Below are 18,599 nucleotides of genomic sequence, written 5' to 3' on the forward strand. Positions count from 1 at the left end.
TTATTTTTCTTCTTCTTCTTTTATTTATTTCCCCCGTTGAATTAAAGTTTTCAAAAATTTGCTACTTGGTGTAATCGTGATATAATAAGTTATATTGTTTATACAACGTGGAAAGTTGTCTTTAATTTCTTCTTTCTTTTTTTTTAATTCAAGTTTGAAAGCTATTCGATCGATATTTTCGAAGGGATCTCCCGATAACTTTGAAAACGTTTCGCGATGCTGATTTATTCGTGGCGTCGTGAATATAGCAAAAGATGGCTTGGAAAGTTTCATTTGGCCGGTAAAGAGCGTTATAATAATCACGGTTGGTGCGATTGGAAATTATCGTCCGTGGGGATGTTCGATTTTATCTGGATCCCTATCAGCGTGAGATCGCGAGCAGGGGAGCGAGGGACAGGAAGAGATGCAGAAGGGTAACCGGGAACGTTTGCTGCGTCAACGATGCGGAAACTCTGTGGCGAAATTTGGGTCAGCATCATGGAACGAAAGCCATCAATTTTTTTTTTCCGTCCCTTCGCATTATAGTTGGAATCTCTCTTCTCTGATCTATCGAATCCTGTTCTCGCCGAATCGACATCGTCTTCTCCTTATCTTATTCTTTCTGTCTCATCGTTAACGAAAAAGATTGAATTCTTCTAGATGAACGATTCGATTTTTTCGAAAAAAAAAAAAGAAAGAATTTCGTATCGATCGACGTTTATATTTTCTTATATTTCTTTTTCCCAAATCGGGACGATTCTTGGATAGGTATGAATTAAAACGAAGATTTGCGATTAAAGCTCCATTTAATTTCAATAAGAGAACCTGTACTTAAAGTTTTTCCTTTATCAACAAGTGTTCTTCGTAGCAGCGAGTATTCTTTGTCTTCTCGCAAGTGGTTTGTTCGTCTAACAAGCAAGTGGCTAGAACCGTTCTACGCTGATACGTTCTTAAATTAGTATTTCCTTGCGAATAATCAAGTACGACAGAGGAAAAAGGCATTAATTTGATTTGCCTATCCATTTAATATCTTTTATACAGTGTTCAACGGCAGGAAATGAAAACGTATAAGTGTATACATGCGCGAAACGATTACCATCAATATCAAATCTATTCGTTATTTAAATGAGAATACGAGTGTATTACGTGCGTGGAAACTGATATTACCAGTATTACGAGCACGTGAACTGGTACATGGAATTGATGTCGTTAACGATAGATTCTACGATAATTATTTTAAAAGAATAACGATTAAAGTATCCTTTACGTTTTCCTCGATTACTTTCTGTACGATAATTTCGTATTTTTACTCGATACGTCGTTGTAAAAGTTTCGCGAGAGAACGATGAATATCGAGACTTTTAATTCGTTTCTTTGACATTTGAACGTGCCAGTTTTATATCCGTTCCGCTTTCACGCATGAAAGACGTATGCGCGTATATATACTGTAGTCTCTAATCGCGTGGTAATACATCGACCTGCGGTTTAGCCTTTCCCGGAAACGTCAATATCGGCGGGCCAAAGCGTTGAGGCGGATTTATTGGCATGCGAGCAGTTCCAGCTTATCAATACGCTATTTCGTTGTCCCGTCTTTCTCACTTGCCAGGCATCTCGACACACGTTTCGCGTAATTTTTCCTCGATAAATTTCCATCGAAACGAATCTCACAGACGTATATACAGAATAATTACGAGCCGATCCCTCGCTTTCGAAGGAAGATCAAATCGATTCCGTTTTAATCTCTATACATCGATAGAATAATCTAATCGTTTCGTTGAAACTTTATCGGTCGACGTCGATCGATAAAACGATTCGAGTTTATATTTTTTTTTTTTTTCATTATAACTCTTATTTATCATTTATCTCGAAAAAAATTAAACATATGGCGGTAGACGAGGAGGGACGCATATTGGATGAAATTCATTATTAAACGGCTCACGGTGTAGCCTGGATGTGTCACAGTGAATTCCGTCGTATTAAAGAGGAGTTTTTCGCCGGCACGTTCGGCAAGCCGGGACCCAACCCTCCCTCTCCGTAATAACAGTGGTCGTGGCCAAGTCCCACGAGGGCGGTGAATAAGGGCCGCACCGTGGACCGACTTCGTAGTAGTTAGATCGCGCAAACTTTTGCTACCCTACTCGCGTAATTTTCCAAGTTATGTCGTCGCACGGCCCGCGTAATTTCCACCGTGTATATTATAAGCCGTTCGTGACTCGACCCGCGATGTTTTTTCATTTTTCTCTTTTTTTTCTTTCCTTTCCTTTCCTTCCTTCCCCAACGACGCGGTCAATGGGAAACGAATTCTCTTCCCCATCGAGGCCTCAAACCCGAAGGAAGGAGAGAGAGAGAGAGAGAGAAAGAGGAAAAAAGCCGACGAAATCACTGTCCGTTCCCTTCTTTAATTCCGACCTATCGCGGCCGTACGCGTACGATGTAAATTAATCGGCGGCCTATCGCGGCCGGGAAGAAATATGCGCCTCCACGCCGATATTTCAACGAAGCGCAACCCAATACCAAACTTGTCCTTATCGCGCCAATAAATATTCTTCTTCGAGGCCCGAGTAATAAGTTATTTCCGCGAGACGATTAAAGCGAACGAGGTAGATAAGATCATCCACGAATAGTAGGATAAAAGAACCCTCTGTCGTTTCGATTTCCCTCTCTTCTTTCCTTTTCTTCTTTTTTTCCCCTCTCCCCTCTCCTCGCAACCGTCGCAAGGGAACGCAGGAGTGGTCGAGGACGCGGTCTCTGCTCTCTCCTCCCCTCCCTCTCTCTCTCTTTCTCTCTCTCTCTCTCTCTCTCTCTCTCTCTTTCTCTCTTTCTCAGGGGGGATGGGGATTACACACGAGAGCGAGAAGTTGCAGAGTGGCCCTTTATTTTCATTTTCGTTGCTTCCCTCGTGGCGCTGTTTCTCCCTATATTTATCTAATAGCAGCGCCCCCAGACCGCGAGCTCTTTTCCTACACCGACAACCGGTTCACCGCAGCTGCGTACAGCTCCGCGCACTTTGCGCCTCCATTATACGGCCAGTTTCCTTTCCCGCTCTCCCGTGTCCTCCAAATAATTAAGAGTTCATTAAGGGAAGATTGATCGCGCTGTTTAGACCTGCTATTCCGTTCCTCTATCTTCGCGTTTCTCTCTTCCCCCCTCTCCTTTTCTCGCGTACCTAGCCTTTCACACCCACGGTCCCACGATCATGGCCGAGGCGAAAATCTATGAATAGAAGGGCCGTTGTTTATTAGCAGCCAGATATTTCTTCTCTCTCTTCTCTTCTCTTCTCTCTCCCTCTCTCCTCCGCCTGCCGCGCTTCCAGCCCCTTTTTCCCCCTTTTTTTCTTTCCTTTCTTTCTTTTTTTTTTTTGTTCGATCGTCCTAACGGTTAATGGCTCCGACACAATGACTTCGAGTTTAAACGGCGAGGCCTCGCTTCGGGGCGAGCGGCCATTTGTCAGCCGACAAACCTCACTGACATCGCTTTTTTTGGCAGACCGTGCACCACCCGCCCGAAACTCGTTCGCTCCCTGTGAATATCAAATCGTTCGTTTCTCTCATTCCCTTCCTCTTCGACTTCGAAACGGGGGAGGGAGAGTTTTCCCGGGGAAAACGCTTCGTAACAAAAATTTGTCCACCGTCGAATCTGACGCGTTACAACGCGGATTGTGTACAGATTGTGCTGTAAGTTTTGGAAAGCGTATATTATATTTTTCTCGCAATTTTATTATCGATGGGAAAAGTATAAGGGATAATAATAAGCTAGGTTTTCGAACGAAGGAATATTCGAAGATTCGTTGTAATGTTCGAATGTAAAACTTTGGAAAATCAAGAGGAAGGATATAACGTGAACTAAAACGAAAAAAAGAAAAATCTTGACGAACTTTTCAGTATTAAAAAATGTATAGTCGTTAAAAAAACTGACAACTTTTGTTTAAAACATCCTTTTGATGGAATATCGAAACTGGCTTGAAAATTTGCGAATATCGTTTCAACGTGCACCCTGCGCGCCCCCAAAACTTCAACAGGGGAATGTCCGTCCGTTTATTTCGTTGGGAAAATACGTTATATTTATTTTAACCAAACAAACAAACGTATTGTTTGTTTTAAAACTCACGATCCCCCCCTCCTCTATTTTCTTTCATTCCCTGCCCCCCTGTCCCCGATGTTTTCACGCGTCTTCTTGCCCCTCTAACGAATTTAATTGAAAAGGAATTTTCCACTGCGGAGAAGGGGAGGAAAGGCTCGACTCTCTCGCCCGTTTCCTTCTTTCTTCCGCGGCTAAGACTCGAAATGATCTGCCATCATCTTCTTAACAGTCTCTCTGTATTTTCCGTAGAAGGACTTTGCGCGGACGACGTGATTCGCCGTTATGAAAATAACGCCGCCAGAAACGTAAAAGGTCGCTACTTTCGTACTATCACGGGGTCGAGAGGGAAGGATAGGGTGGAGAATTATATTGGAAATAGTTTCGAGGCAGCTATGCGGTGCCGGGAACCCTGCAGGCCCATGTCGAAACTTTCCCAGCAATACTGACATAGTTGACAGACTGCGGTATGTCGGCACAATAACAGCGTATTATTTATTCAGGTTGATTCGTCGCGGTGGCAGCAAAGTTTCGATGGAAATACGAATAAATAATACGATGGTCGCGCGATGATTCCTAATAAAATGGATCCCCCCTCGTTGATTTTTCTCGCTACCCTCGATGACGCGAGAAGTGACGGTGAAACGAGGAAAGAGATCGCGACGAAACGGGGCTATTTTCAACATCGATGGAAAACATTTTCACGGGGGATGCTGATGTATTGTAAACGCGATGGCTACGTTCGCTAAATTGTACGGTAAATAATACTTGGCTCGAACACTTTGATGCCTCGTGTACGTACGGATAACACCGAATCGACGGCTTTTTTTTCTCTCTCTCTCTCCCCTCTCCACCTATGAATTATTCATGCGATAATGTGATAAAAGCCGTTTCTAAATCGTTTTCATCCATGAAAATACGCTCGAATCGAGCTCGACGTTTCTGGCTCTATTTCATAAATATTCGAATCTTTTGCACGGACGAATTTTGCAGTTGAGAACGCATTCTTTTTTCCCTTTTTCTTCTTTTTGTTCCTTCATTTGCACCGCGCGGTCAATCTATGTGAGAATCCGATTAAAATATCGATTTGAGATGGATTTAGAATACAGTTAGAACGGTTGTTAAATTTTTACATCGAACGGAGGAAGTTTCGTTTCGGGTTTCTAACACGTGGTACATGCGCCAAGTTCAGGAACTTGTTTTAAAAATCTATGTTGGTTATCCCGCTAATCTACCTACTTGCTCAACTCTCTACGAAGTCTTTGAACGTTTAATGCTGGTTTTACAAACGCTTGATGTTTTAACGGACTTAATTACGTCGAGTTTGAAAATTTGCCGAGTTATATGGCGGTGAAGTTTGGAAATTTAAATGTCAAGAAGTTGAAAACGCGTGCCCTCTATTTTGAACAAGCAGAATTCTATAAACATCTGCATGGGCGAAGTGTAATAAAAGCAAATAACGATGATAAATTTTTCAAGATAGTAAATTTCGAAGAAATTGCTTTCTCCTTTCAATTTTATCTTTTCGATTTGTAAAAAAAAAAAAAAAAATGGAAGCTCGGAGATAAAAATTGCAAGATCGTAGCAGAGGGGATAACGATACAAAAAAAGAAGAAAGGGAGGAGGAGAGGGAAAAAGAAGGGGACGCGTTCGGAAGAAAGATAGGAAGGAACGCAATTAATGGATTGCTCCGCCACTGGCTAATCGTATCCATTGATTCGACGCGATGTTTTCCTTTTTATACCGAGGCGAGGCTATTACAGATAACGATCTCGAGGCAAATTTACGACTCATTTGCTAAAAACGGCCAGTCTCCGCAGAATCTTTCTACAAATCACGCGCATGGTAGACTGATTTAAGTGGCAAAGCTCTCCGCTGGATTTGACAATAAGATCGAAGAAGAGATGGAATCGAAAGAAGGATAGTTACCTTCGAAGACCGGCTCCCATTACGGTTATTACTCGTCGTCCAGAGTAACAAGAACCTGGTAGATTGCCTCAAATCACCGACTGCGATCCGTCTAGCAATCAAGCTAACCCGTTTTTCTTCGTCGTGCCGATTCTAGCCTATATAACTTAGCCCTCATCTTCTTCTCTCCCTTTCTCTCTCTCTCTCTCTCTCTCTCTCTCTCTTTCTCTATCCGTTCCGAAATCCATTATATCGATCGTCACCGGTATATAACGAACTTTAAATCGACGATCGTGGTAACGAGATGTTCATGCGAGACGTTGTTCACGCTCGCCCGAATCCCTCAGAATCTAACCAGTTTCGAACGAAAACTTGTCCGTCCACGTGTTTCGATCGATGAAGCGTAAAAAATCGATTTCATACATGGCAAATATCTATATCCAATTCGTTTAAAATCGAAAAATATGGATGAATTATTGGGATTTGCTGTCGATTCCGGTTAATAGCATTCGTCGAGGATGTCACTATCCTCCTGGAAAGAATAAAAGTATATAAATTTTTGGCAAATTTTCCTTTAGGCAAACGTTGCGTGGATAAAGTTGTTTTTCCTACGCAACGTAAAATACAACCAGCAATCCTGCTGTAAAATATTATTTTTATGCGAGTGATTCCTCCTCGGGAACGAGGAAAGCACTGTCGTACGAAGTGTAAATTGAAAACCAAGCGGAGCAATTTCCATCCTTCACGCATTCCGCCTTTTCACTCTCTCTCTCTCTTTCTTCTCGTTCTACGCTCCACTCTATCTCTGTTTTTTTGACCTTTCCTCGTTTTTAAACTGTGCTTGAAAGCACGAAAAGCGAGTGCCGTATCGTATTTACACAGGCACTGGCTGCTGACAGTCGACCGGGGGAAAGAGCAGTGGCCATTGTGCTCCAGTGGGTCACACGTGGAATAGCCATGGCGGCGGGCGGAGAACAAACAACTATATGCGAACTTACTCGATTAAGGACGATTGAAACGGACCCGTTTCACCGAGCCTTCTGAGCGTGGATGGGGCGCATTGTGTCCGGTTTTACGTGCCACACAGACGCCGTAAATCAACGTTCGAGTTACACCGAATGAAGCGCGAGAATAAGCTTTGTCGTATTTACCGAATAAATCCGGATGCATTGAAAACGGTTCGAGAAAAGTCTCGATTATTGTTATCATTGGCCGTTTTCCTTTCTATCTTCGCAAAAAAGTACGATAAATATCCGTCTGAATAATTTTGAAGATATTTCGAATATGGATACGAATATCCATTATTGAGAATTTTAAAAATAATACGAAAGAAAAGTGGAATTTTATCGAGCGGACGGAATATTTAGACAGTTGGATCCATCGGAATACCAAACTCGGACGAATATTTATTCCAGACACGTTAAAGATTATTCGGTATTGGAAATAGAGATGAGATTATTATGGGATTAAAACGTATAGTTTTGGCTGGAGAGGGAGGGGGCTTTATCTCGAGGCACAGCTTGAAATCAGTCGTAATCAAACCGAATCGGTATTCGGTTGTGCGATCAGGACATCTTACCGGCAATCGGGTTTACGAGCTCTGTACAGACACGATTGACTGCGTTGATCAAAGCGCGTCTGCGTTTGATAGATGCCTGGCGCTCGGTGGGAGCGTAATTCAATTCGACAGTGGTGGACGGGAGCTGTTCAATGGACATAAACTGTGCAAACCCTGTGATTAATGTCCCCTCCATTCTTATTGTTGTCGCCTTGTCAACGTATAAATAATGTCGTTTTCATATTCAAGGAATCCATTCAACCGAGATATGCATCGGACACGGCCCTGTGTAACAATGGTCAATTGCATCGGTCGATGCACGGTTTTCAACGGTGTAAGAAGATACGTAGGGAGGGAAGAGAGAGGGAGAGAGGGAGAGAAGGAGAGGGAGGGAGAGGATACGTGGACGGGATAGGAAAAATGCGCAGGACCATGGGTTACCGGTGATAAATCACCCTCGATCTTATTCGGGGAGATCCTTTCAAGGTTCTTGTTAGCGAAACGTCGCTCTTCTGGGGAAGGGGGGGTGGAAAGGGATCGAAGAAACGGTTCCAAGGGGGAAGGTTCAGCTATGGCAAAGATTTCTATCTCGAGGACGAGATCCAGTTCTTCGTACGCAACAAAACATTACAAGATTCAGGTGACGGTACGGTAATCCTACTTGACTAACATGAGCTAAGTGACGCAGCAGTGTTTCGCGGCTAGAAGAAAAATTGCGGAGAAAACAACACGCCCGTTGCCCGGTCTCGGTTCTCCTTGGAAAAAGACGAGCAGTCGACCATATACGAGCGGGGAGGCACTTTCGATAATTAAAGTGCCGTGTTAGTGCCAGCCGAGCCAGTGCCGGACGGAGGAGGTTAAACGGCCCCTAATACCTTGCCTCGATTGTCCTAACAACTTCACCTCTATTTATTCTCACTAGTTTGCTCTCCCCCACCCACGACCGAACGGAAACGCACCAGTCTGGAAACCACGGAATTCGTTTGGAAATTCAACGGCGCGCAACCGATCAAGATTCGACTTTGCGAGAACGTTTCCTCTCCATATAATACTGTTATCCCCGTAATTTTCAAATCGGTGAATCGATAATAGGAGCGATTAAACTCTTCTTTTGTTAACCGATCGCTCGACGAAAGCCAATTTCTTTCCTACATTTTCTTAATGTTGAACTTGAAGCAGCTTCTACGTACTTTTAATGGTCTCGTATAATTTAATTAGATTCCATTCATTCTTTTAGGATTTTCTTCTTGGAAAACATTCCGAAGAAAGGTTGATGAACTGATTGCGAGTAATATCCGTAAAAGAGTTTTTAAAGTTAGTATTCACGCATTTGTAATCGTGCAATTTAATCAAGATCGCAAGATAAAATCTCACGAGATTCTATAAAGATTTTTTTTTCTTTATTATAAAAATTAGAAATTCGGAACGAAAATAACATATATATCGATGATTTTTTCGTCACGAAAAGTGAAATAAATGAATTCAGACATTCAAATGTATACACGCAGATTGAGATTTTTAATCTTGGTTAGATATGGATTCTCTTGATGTCGTAAGAAAAAATATTTAAAAGAATCGAATATGATCTTTTTGCAAAGGTTACGAACAAATATCACGTAAAAGATAACTTACTAAAAGAAAAACCAATTTACTCTCGTGTAATAACAGGCCATACACACATCCATATATATGTTACCAGAACTACGTGAGCAGATTATATGGATAAGTACCAGAATCAACTTTTTCCACTGAATCTTTTCAAATAACAGGGTGAACATGTAACTATAGAATCAGGAGAAGGTGATTCTATAAAAATAAATCAAAGAAAAGAATGATAAAAACTTATCGTCGTCCCAAATTACTTTTTTCAGTAAGACAGATTCAAAAATTGGATAATTTTTTATTTTTGTCTTCTTTATATGTATCTGACAAGGCAAACGATGCTAATGAGACTCGTAGCCGCCTAGCGGCGTGATCGGTACTACGGATCGTAGCTCAAGCCGATCACGGCTATAATTTCAACGAATAAAGATAGATTCATAGAATACGAAAGCGAATGATCAAATCCAATAATACATGTGATAAACGATCGCGTTATTTTATTCGTGCAAAGTTCTACAGGTTAAATAGTAAAAAATTCAAAGGAACGACGTTGGTGGTCAACAGACCAACGTTCAAGGATACGAGTAAAAAGTTTCGCGTGAAAACTAGGCGAAAGTTATTATTTAACAAAATTACCCGTTGGGACACAGGGGTCCCGTGCAATCGGGAGCGAGCGTGTTTCACCGATGAGCACCGACAACGGGACTAGTATTGCTGCACCAGCATCCAGCTGTGGGCGTACTAACGCGCCTTTCGAAACTTAACTCGGGGAATTGTGTTATTCAAATTTGTTCCCCTTTCTGGCCGCGCCTCTATTTTTCGACGTGTTTCGCGATATCGCTTGATGCGATGAAACGGTAGCAAGGCGGCACGAAAATCGTTCCTTCTTTTTTTTTTTTTCCTTTTTTTTCCCCTCTTTCGAATCGTGAAACCTGCTACGAAAACAAACGACTCTTTGCTTCGCATTATTCCGCCTGGCTATTAAAACCGCCGGTAATTGCTCCGGGTGAATGGAGAGAGAGAGAGAGAGAGAGAGAGAGAGAGAGAGAGAGAGAGAGAGAGAGAGGGAGGGAGGGGGGAGGGTGACCGGGAGGGAGGGGAAGAGAAGGAGGCAATTTAATGAAACGCTGGTTTTAAAGAGCGAAAGAAGCAAGAAAGGGGATGAAATACGGGGATAGAATCGAAAGAGAGAAAAAATTAATTCATTAATAGAATGCGTCCGTCCATTATGCTGCCGATCGCACGAATGGTCATGGATCGGTACGCGTTGTGGAAGTCGGTGTTTACACGCACGCAGACTTCGAACGTTTCATTTTCTCAGGATTAAGTAACCACCGTGGTCGTTACCTACATGCGGCCCGCCATTAACGGTTTAATTAGCGTAAGTTTTCATTTGTAGGATTACAATGCAGTAAAGTTCCGTTCGCTGGAGAGGGGTGTAAGAGGATGGTAAAAGCGAAAGGGAGGGGAAAAAAGAGAATCATTGGTGAACGAGGGGATGAAAACAGCGAACGTTTCTCACAGGCGAGCGTGGCTTATTATTGCATTTTCGCCTAAGCTCCACCTACCAATTTGTCGCTTACGATTACGATCGTGAAAAATCGAAAGATGTTTCATGTTCGACTCGTATGAAGATCTCGATACGTTGGCAGAATTATTTTTCGAGTGAATTACGCGAACGTTTCAATTGATCTTTGTTTAATTGGATGTAATAATTGAAAGGGAAAGAAATTGTTTTTTTTTTTAATTATTTTTAGCGACGAAGGTAAAATAATACAACTACCGGGTGATTTTCCGGCAGTAATGAGTCTCTTATTTCGTTACGATGCCACTCGTTGCTTCGTCTCGTAGCTACTACGTAAAACTTGTTTTGGTAAGACTGTCACGTTCAGTAGGTCCAACAGACGTGCCCATGACACCAAACTCGAGTGGATTGGTCCACGGGTCAGACACCGGAGAGAAACGAGGTGTAGCGAAAGGAAAGGGGTGCCCTGTGTGCTCCCCCACTCGAACTATTTATTCCGGCACAAATCGCATTACCAACTTCAACTGCAAAATTGACTTCGTCCAACTTTTACGACGCCTCCGCCCTTACGCCCCTTCGACGCCACCCGCACGGTCAGAACTTCAACTTGTACGAGGGTTTACCAAACTCAGTTTAAGAAGAAGAAGAAGAAGAAGAAGAACTGTTTCAACCGGAGAGAGAGACACATTTTGCGGGACTTTCTCCCTTCCGTTGTCGATATAAAATCGTACCACGCGAGCTTCTGATAGAATGGCAGTTCGGAAGTTCGAAATGTCGAAGAATAACAAACGGTATCGTTGTAAATTGCTTTTATCTTTTTTCTTCTCCTTCTTCTTTTACTTCTTTTTTTTCGACGATTAATAAATAGGGAAAGTGTGAATGGCATATGTCTTCGAAGGGATAAGGATTCGACGTTATTGAAGTTTCAACTGTATAAAAGATAGAAATTCTAAATATATAACGTGGATAAAAGATTGAAAAAAATGCTTAAATATTCATAAAATTTAGAATTTATTCGCTTCACTGTGAAAAGTTTTATTTTTACTTGGGAAAATAAATAGTTTTTACTTAAAGGGGAACGTTGTATAAGAATTTTGCGAAATTTATCTTGATATCTTTACGTTCAAAAAATTTACTAAAATTTTGATTTGCAAGTAAAACGTTAAAAGTTCTTTTATTTAGAGGATTTTCTTTAAGAAGCAGTGAGAGAAGCAAAAAACAATTTTTAAGTTCTCATTTTAAATAAAATACTACGAAACTTATTTATTATGAAAAAGATATTTATAATAGTTATTTTTAAATAATAGTAGATACTTTATGGTAGAATGTTGCAACCAATTTATGAAACGTTAATTTAAATTAGATATATTATGGAAAATTAAAATATAAAAATTTAATAATATTTCATTAGTATATTATTTTAAACTTGTATTTATATTTATTTCAAAAGTCAATTACTTTTTTTTTACACCTCGTTCAAGAAAGAATTTTTATCGGAGTTCGTGTGTGGCGTAACGGCGAAGAATTTTTATTGGGAATTTAAATCAATGGGAGTGAATAGAGAGCTATATTATCGCTATTCTTATGAAATTCTCCGAATATATCGTATGCTTCGCGTAATTTTATCACCTAAAATATTTCGCTTGTTTTTCGGATATATTAAAACACGTGTCGGACAAAAGTTGAATAGTTTTAAAGGTAATGTAACATAATTATTTGTCGTGTTTTTTTACATTTGTTTTTTTTCTAAATTTTATTCAATATAATCTTCCTAATAATTAAATAACTTCCAAGCAAAAAAAAAATAAATAAATAAAAATTACATCATATTACGCCTTTTAAAAATAAATGAAATATTCAAGTGATTAAGTGATACGTTGTGTAATTTATTCGGTGTATTTAAAAAATGGAGAAATTGATAAATCGTGACGAATGGACGAAAGATTCGAATATAAAATATCGATAAGATAATACGTTGTTAATAATGAAAACACGAATATCTTCTTATACATACAAATATAATTGATACTCGTTGTACACTTTGCATTAGAATTGAAATTAACCACCCATTTGTCTTCTGGTTCTGCTTAATCGTGACTAGCCGGGTGATTTATGATTTCCACTTCTCCTTAGCAAACACAGTTATGGCTGGCCAGATGCGGCAAAGGGTGTAAAACGATTCATAGTCGAAATCGAGAAGGGTTGGTGGAAAAAAATTAGATGTTGTCTGCCGTGAAAAGCGTCGAGATTATGAGCGTATTGCGTGATTCTTACTTATGTACGTAACTGTTGGAAAACAGTTATGACGTGCCAAGGTTTTCATTATCCACGAGATGTAAGATCGTTCAATCTTACGTTCTTATTTTTTTTTCATTTTTTTATTTTTTTTTATTTATGTAATATTTCATGGATATCTATGTTAAAACTTTTTCACGAGTGAAACGTAATGTTTCGGATCGATTTTCAACAATTTATATATATATATATATATATATATATATATATATACATACTCGTAATATAAAAATACATTGGCACAGCGCAATTTAACGAAAATAACAGTATGAAAACGTAAAATTAAGTAATCAACCGGCGACACTGATTGATGCAATGAAATTTAGATATACGATGTGGAAATATATTAGCAAAATATATTCCAGATGAATTAATTCAACGATGGTTTAACTATTTTATGATTTAATACCTCGTGCTTCTCGGTCTGAGCTTTGAATTATTTTTGTTCTTATTATTCGTATTCTGATTTCATAATTTCTACGATGCTTTCAGCTTTCTAGAAAATTCTAAAAATTCTTTAATTATTTAATAACTTCTCTCCTATCTTTTAAAACAGATTTCTAAATTAATTTTTGAGACCATTTTCTCGATCTCGAAGGTAGTAAAAATCGACGAATTTTAATCCAATCCTGAGAAAATCGAGTAGATGCCAAAAATAGATCCCCTCTCCTCTGTTGAATTTATCGTATTATTTCCCCTCTATCGAGTACGAACGAGTATATTTTTAATCTTCTCGATTCGAAATATATTGATAATACATTTACAGATACATTTACATTTGATATTGGTAACGAGTCGAGGGTTACGGTGATTAAGAAATTGCAATCCGGAACGAGGTTAAACGAAAGAGATAAAAAGAGAGAGAAAAAAGCTTTCGATAATTTCTACAATTTGCCTGGTAATCGATTCCTCGAACAACGAAGATGTTGGATTGGAATGTAAACTTTTTTTTTTCTTTTTTTTAATAACGTTTCTCTGATCCCCGATTCTACATGAAAATAGTTCAAGTTCTATTCTACCTCTTGGGTAAACGTGTACCGTTTACCCAACTAGCTGATCCAGTTTCGGATCACGCAGCGGCTAATGTGTTCATGACCACATTCGGTGAGCATTCGTTATTGACGTCCCGACGCGTACGCTATCGACAAGTTTCTGATAACTCTCGTGTTTGTGTTGGGTGGAAAAACCACGGGAAAGCAACACATATCGCGATCCCTATTTCATCTTCAACAATTAAATCGGAAATGAGAATCGGCTCATCGATCTCTGACATTTCCAAAAGGAGGATTTAAACGGAGATCCTTGATTACTTCTGATCTGTTGAATTAATTCAACTTCTTCGGCTCTGTAAGCACGGCGGATTATTTTCTTTAAATTATGTCATTTTCATAACGAGGAATCGGATATGCGGAATATTTTAGAGAGAGTGTTTTATATAATTTTATAAAAAAAATTAATCACGACGACTTGAAAGAATTCTAAATTATCGTGTCAAGTGTAAGTATTTTGTTTTTATTATTTTTATTATGAATTTCTTTTGCCAAAAAAAAAAATAGAAAGATGATGAAATTATGTATTTTCCATTGATTACAATATTTCGTAATACAAACGAACAGATTACTCATCGAAAAATAATATCAGTCGAACTATTGACCCGTTACTAGGAAAAGAAAGATTTATTCGTCATTTATTCGATATTTAATAATACATCTACAGAGAAATATCCTATTTCATGCATCCTTGCAGTTCTTATATACACATTTATATCCTATAACACACTTGCATTGGCAAGAAAACATATATATTTATCCTAATAAAATGCAATAAACATTACAAAATTATTAATTAAGGAAAAGATCTAATTAAATATTCTCCATCTATTCTAACATACTTGCACTTGTCGTCGAAACAATTTTGCAGAGATCGTAAATCTAATCCGATTTACGATCTCCCCCAAACGTACGCAGTTCAAGGTGAACTACACTTCGAAGCCGTATAAACAGGGAAAGTAAACCGGTCTCGATGCTAGTAATGCCACTGTCAAGAATATTTCTGCACGTAGTATACTTGGAGCCGCGAGCTCGATCGAAAGTATCCTAACGTTTTCCAACGAACGATCGTGCATTCGTCCATATGCCACGGCCTCGTGACGCGAACGATTGTTTGCGCGATACGTGATGGTGCGTTTCTCGAGTTTCGTTATCCTGACCCTTGGATTCTTGCATTGCACGAAGGCGGGAGGGCTGGAGGTAGCTTTTCAATGGAAATATTTGGACTGGTTGTGGCCAACTGTCCATTTGACGGGAAAAAACCAAACGTTGGGTAACGCCTTCACTCAGGATGTGGATATCGATAAATATGGTCGTGTGTTCGTAACCAGCCCTCAATGGTTGGAAGGTGTTCCGATTAGCCTGTCGTTGGTGACGAAAGTTTCTGGTATCGGTGGTCCATTGCTGGTCCCGTATCCCGATTGGACCTGGCACACGTCCTACAATTGTGATGGCATAATATCTGTGTATAGGCTGGCGGTAAATATCGGTGATAATGTTGTTGTAGCTACGTTTTATGAATTCTCTTGACAAAAGTATTATATTAATGTATATTTATATATATCTTCGAGTTCATTTTCTTTTCGAGCGATTTTTATACGCGATTGTTTAAGTATTTGAAAATCTGCTGTCCAGATAGACGAATGCAACCGTTTATGGGTTGTGGATACTGGTCGTGTCCAAGGGAATGCCGTTTGTTCCACGAAAATATTGATCTTCGATCTTGCCACCGATCATTTGCTCCATAAATACGTGGTTCCGGATGATCAAGTGTTGTTCGGGAAGGCGGCATTGGTTACGCCAATCGTCGACGTCGGAAAAACGTGTCTCGATACTTATCTATACGTGGCGGATGTGGATCAAAATGGCCTGCTGATTTATGACTTGTATCACGATTACTCGTGGCGAGTAAACAACACGCGTGGCAATGCTTTTGGCCCGGACGACGATGCCACGAACATCACGATTGCCGGTGAATCGTTTGATTTAACCGACGGTACTCTTGGAATGTCATTGTCACCGTATGGATATTTCAACGAAAGGTATCGATCGAAATAAATCCCTCTTTCCCTAATCTTTGTTAACTAAATTAATTTGAATATTTGTAAGTATTTTTAAAAAAAAAATCGGCACACGACACGTTGGTTGCACGTAATTTCCAGGTATCTTTATTTCAATTCGTTGGCCAGTTATCGACAAAAGTTCACGGATACGTACTCTTTGAAGCAAAGTAAATACAAGGAGCCAATAGTGTTGGAATCGAATTATAAGAGGGCAAGCCAGGCGGGCGTTCAAGCAACGTCGCGAAGAGGCGTAATATTTTTCCAATTAGTCCAATTAACGGCGGTCGCCTGTTGGAACATAGAGAAACCATTTATACCGGAGAACGTGGTGGTAATCGCGCAAGATGAGAAAACGCTGCAATACGTGAGTGGCATCAAAGTAATAACGAATAATCAGGGCGAGGAAGAATTGTGGTTCAACACGAACAGGTTACAAAAGACGATAAATATGACCCTGAAACCTACCGAGACCAACTTCCGTATAATCAGAGGGAAGGTCGACGATATCATCAGAGGGACGAATTGCGAACCTTCTGGCGCAAAGCATGGATTTCCGGATACCAACTTCTGGCACCGAATATGAATCGGATAAATTGCATTATCCTAATCAAATTTACGTCAGCATCTTTTCCCTATATCTCCCCTTACATATTACGAATCGTACTTGCGCTAAAAAGAAAAAAAGATGCTCCTTTATAATATAATTCGTAAAATTTTCTTCCGTTTTGCACAAGTTGTAAAGTTCCCATAGTCGTTTAATTTCGAGATAGAGATTAAGATAATTTATTTCTCTCGTATACGATGAAAATATTATTTATACGCTGTATATTTTCTACGAACTGTTGTTCATGAATTATTGTAAGGAATTCTTCGTTTGTTCTTTGTACATACGAAATATATAAAATCGTAAAATTTTACAACGCGTTAAATCAACACTGACACGTATTTTCGACTAGCGAGTTTACGATTATTTTCCTTGAGGAAAAAATGGAAAATTATCTGAACGGGAAGGACCATTTGGCAACAATGGAGGAGTGTAAGCAACGAGAATACAAGCTACTTCCTGCTAGTGACAGTTAGTGTGTAGGGAACAATTTAGCTAGAACAGTTTCATCGCGGCCTTTCGAGATGTAACGAGGTCTGTCCGTGACAGAAGCGTCACTAGGAGGGCGAATGTTTCGATAGTGGGCAACGGCGGAGGCTGGGTGAAGAGACGAGGGTGGCGGGGTGACTGATACGACCACCGCCATGCAAGTTTTTTCCGGAGGAGAGAGAAAGAGAGAGAGAGAGAGAGGAAATCGATACGTTCGTTGCCTTTTCCTCCGTCGACCGAATTCGGCAAGTTTTATCAGCCTTTTGGGTATATCGCGGGCTCGAACCTCGAAAAGGGACGAGGGTGGGCGAGATTGGTCGAGATAAATGCGCATTCACGAGGAATTGTTCGCGTTACTGCCGCGGCACCCTTGGGATACCAATAGGGCGCGCAATGCCGGGAAATTCGTGTCACCTACTTCTCTTTCTACGCCGCAGTTCGGCGTGTGACTAATGGCGGCATATTCATGGCACAGCCTCGCCTCTCCAACCCACCCCTCAACACCGCCACACCGAATCCCGCACCCCTTGCGAAGCTCTGGCAGTTAACCTCAGACAACCCCTTCGTCGCGATAATATACGGCTGCCCTTAAATTCTCGTCCTCCCCCTCGATCCTTCCCACCCCCTCTTCCAACCTCCGCGACACGTATGCTGGAAAATCTCCACCTCCTTCGGCCCTTCGTCGATAACCTATCCCGGGGTTGAAGGCTCGTGAAAACCCCCTGTTTTTTTATCTCCACTTTAATTTCGTTAATAAACAAGGGTGTAAAGGGGCCTGATATCCTCCGTAAAAGACGCGATACACCGATGCAATCTTTTTCTTCCTCTTTTTTTTTTACGCGTTTTCATAAAGTAAAGGGAATATCTATAGCACCACCACCGCCTCGGTTCAACGACTCCATCCTCGTATCTAAGTATTATAAAAATAGCGAGAGGAGGGGGAGGGGGGGATATAACGTCGGCATCGAACGATCCGGGCAAGAGCACGTTTTCACGATCGAACTCGTTACCTTAAGGGTAAAACGTGGAATTACTTAAGAGGTGATAGGCGGTGGCGGGTAAAGTCTCGCCGCCGAACGGGGCGTTGAGAAAAGGAGTCAAATCGTTTTACGAGGGTAGTTTTAAAACAAGTTTACGAGGGCGCCGCGGAATTTCGAGATAAATTTACATCAGTTTTACCATCCCTAATATACGTAACTACCGGTGCTCGCCGCTGCGATATTCCACGCGTACGCTCCAATCACTGTTCCAATCGTGACCGCAACTACCGCAACCGGGGAGCGAGAGTTCGAAATACCGCGGTTTTTCCAGGAAAGAAAAGGATCCGCTGGAAATCCTCTTTACGGCCCGATACTCGTTACATGCCGCGTTATTTATTTCTCGGAAAGAGAGAACGAAAGGAAAAAGAGGAAAGCGCGCGAAAAAGGCACGTAATGCCGAAGAAGAGAGA

General features: G+C 40.6%; 2 protein-coding genes across 29 annotated transcripts in view; both read left to right on the forward strand.

Annotated features, from left to right (window-relative positions):
- LOC108003954 (CUGBP Elav-like family member 4) overlaps positions 1-18,599 on the forward strand; it is a 540,361-nt gene that overhangs the window by 130,472 nt on the left and 391,290 nt on the right. The window lies entirely within an intron of this gene.
- LOC108003955 (major royal jelly protein 1-like) lies at positions 14,067-16,973 on the forward strand. Of its 2 annotated transcripts, XM_062082794.1 has the most exons (4): positions 14,067-14,441; positions 14,865-15,472; positions 15,629-16,035; positions 16,156-16,973. In XM_062082794.1, the coding sequence occupies exons 2-4, from the start codon at positions 15,122-15,124 to the stop codon at positions 16,637-16,639; spliced, it is 1,242 nt and encodes a 413-aa protein (XP_061938778.1). In that variant the 5' UTR covers positions 14,067-14,441; positions 14,865-15,121; the 3' UTR covers positions 16,640-16,973. The 2 variants fall into 2 exon arrangements, with proteins under 2 accessions (XP_061938778.1, XP_016922041.2); XM_017066552.3 differs by lacking the exon at positions 14,067-14,441 and having other exon boundaries at positions 14,511-15,472.

The sequence above is a fragment of the Apis cerana genome, linkage group LG12 (assembly GCF_029169275.1).
Source record: "Apis cerana isolate GH-2021 linkage group LG12, AcerK_1.0, whole genome shotgun sequence".
NCBI classification, from domain to species: Eukaryota; Metazoa; Arthropoda; class Insecta; order Hymenoptera; family Apidae; genus Apis; species Apis cerana.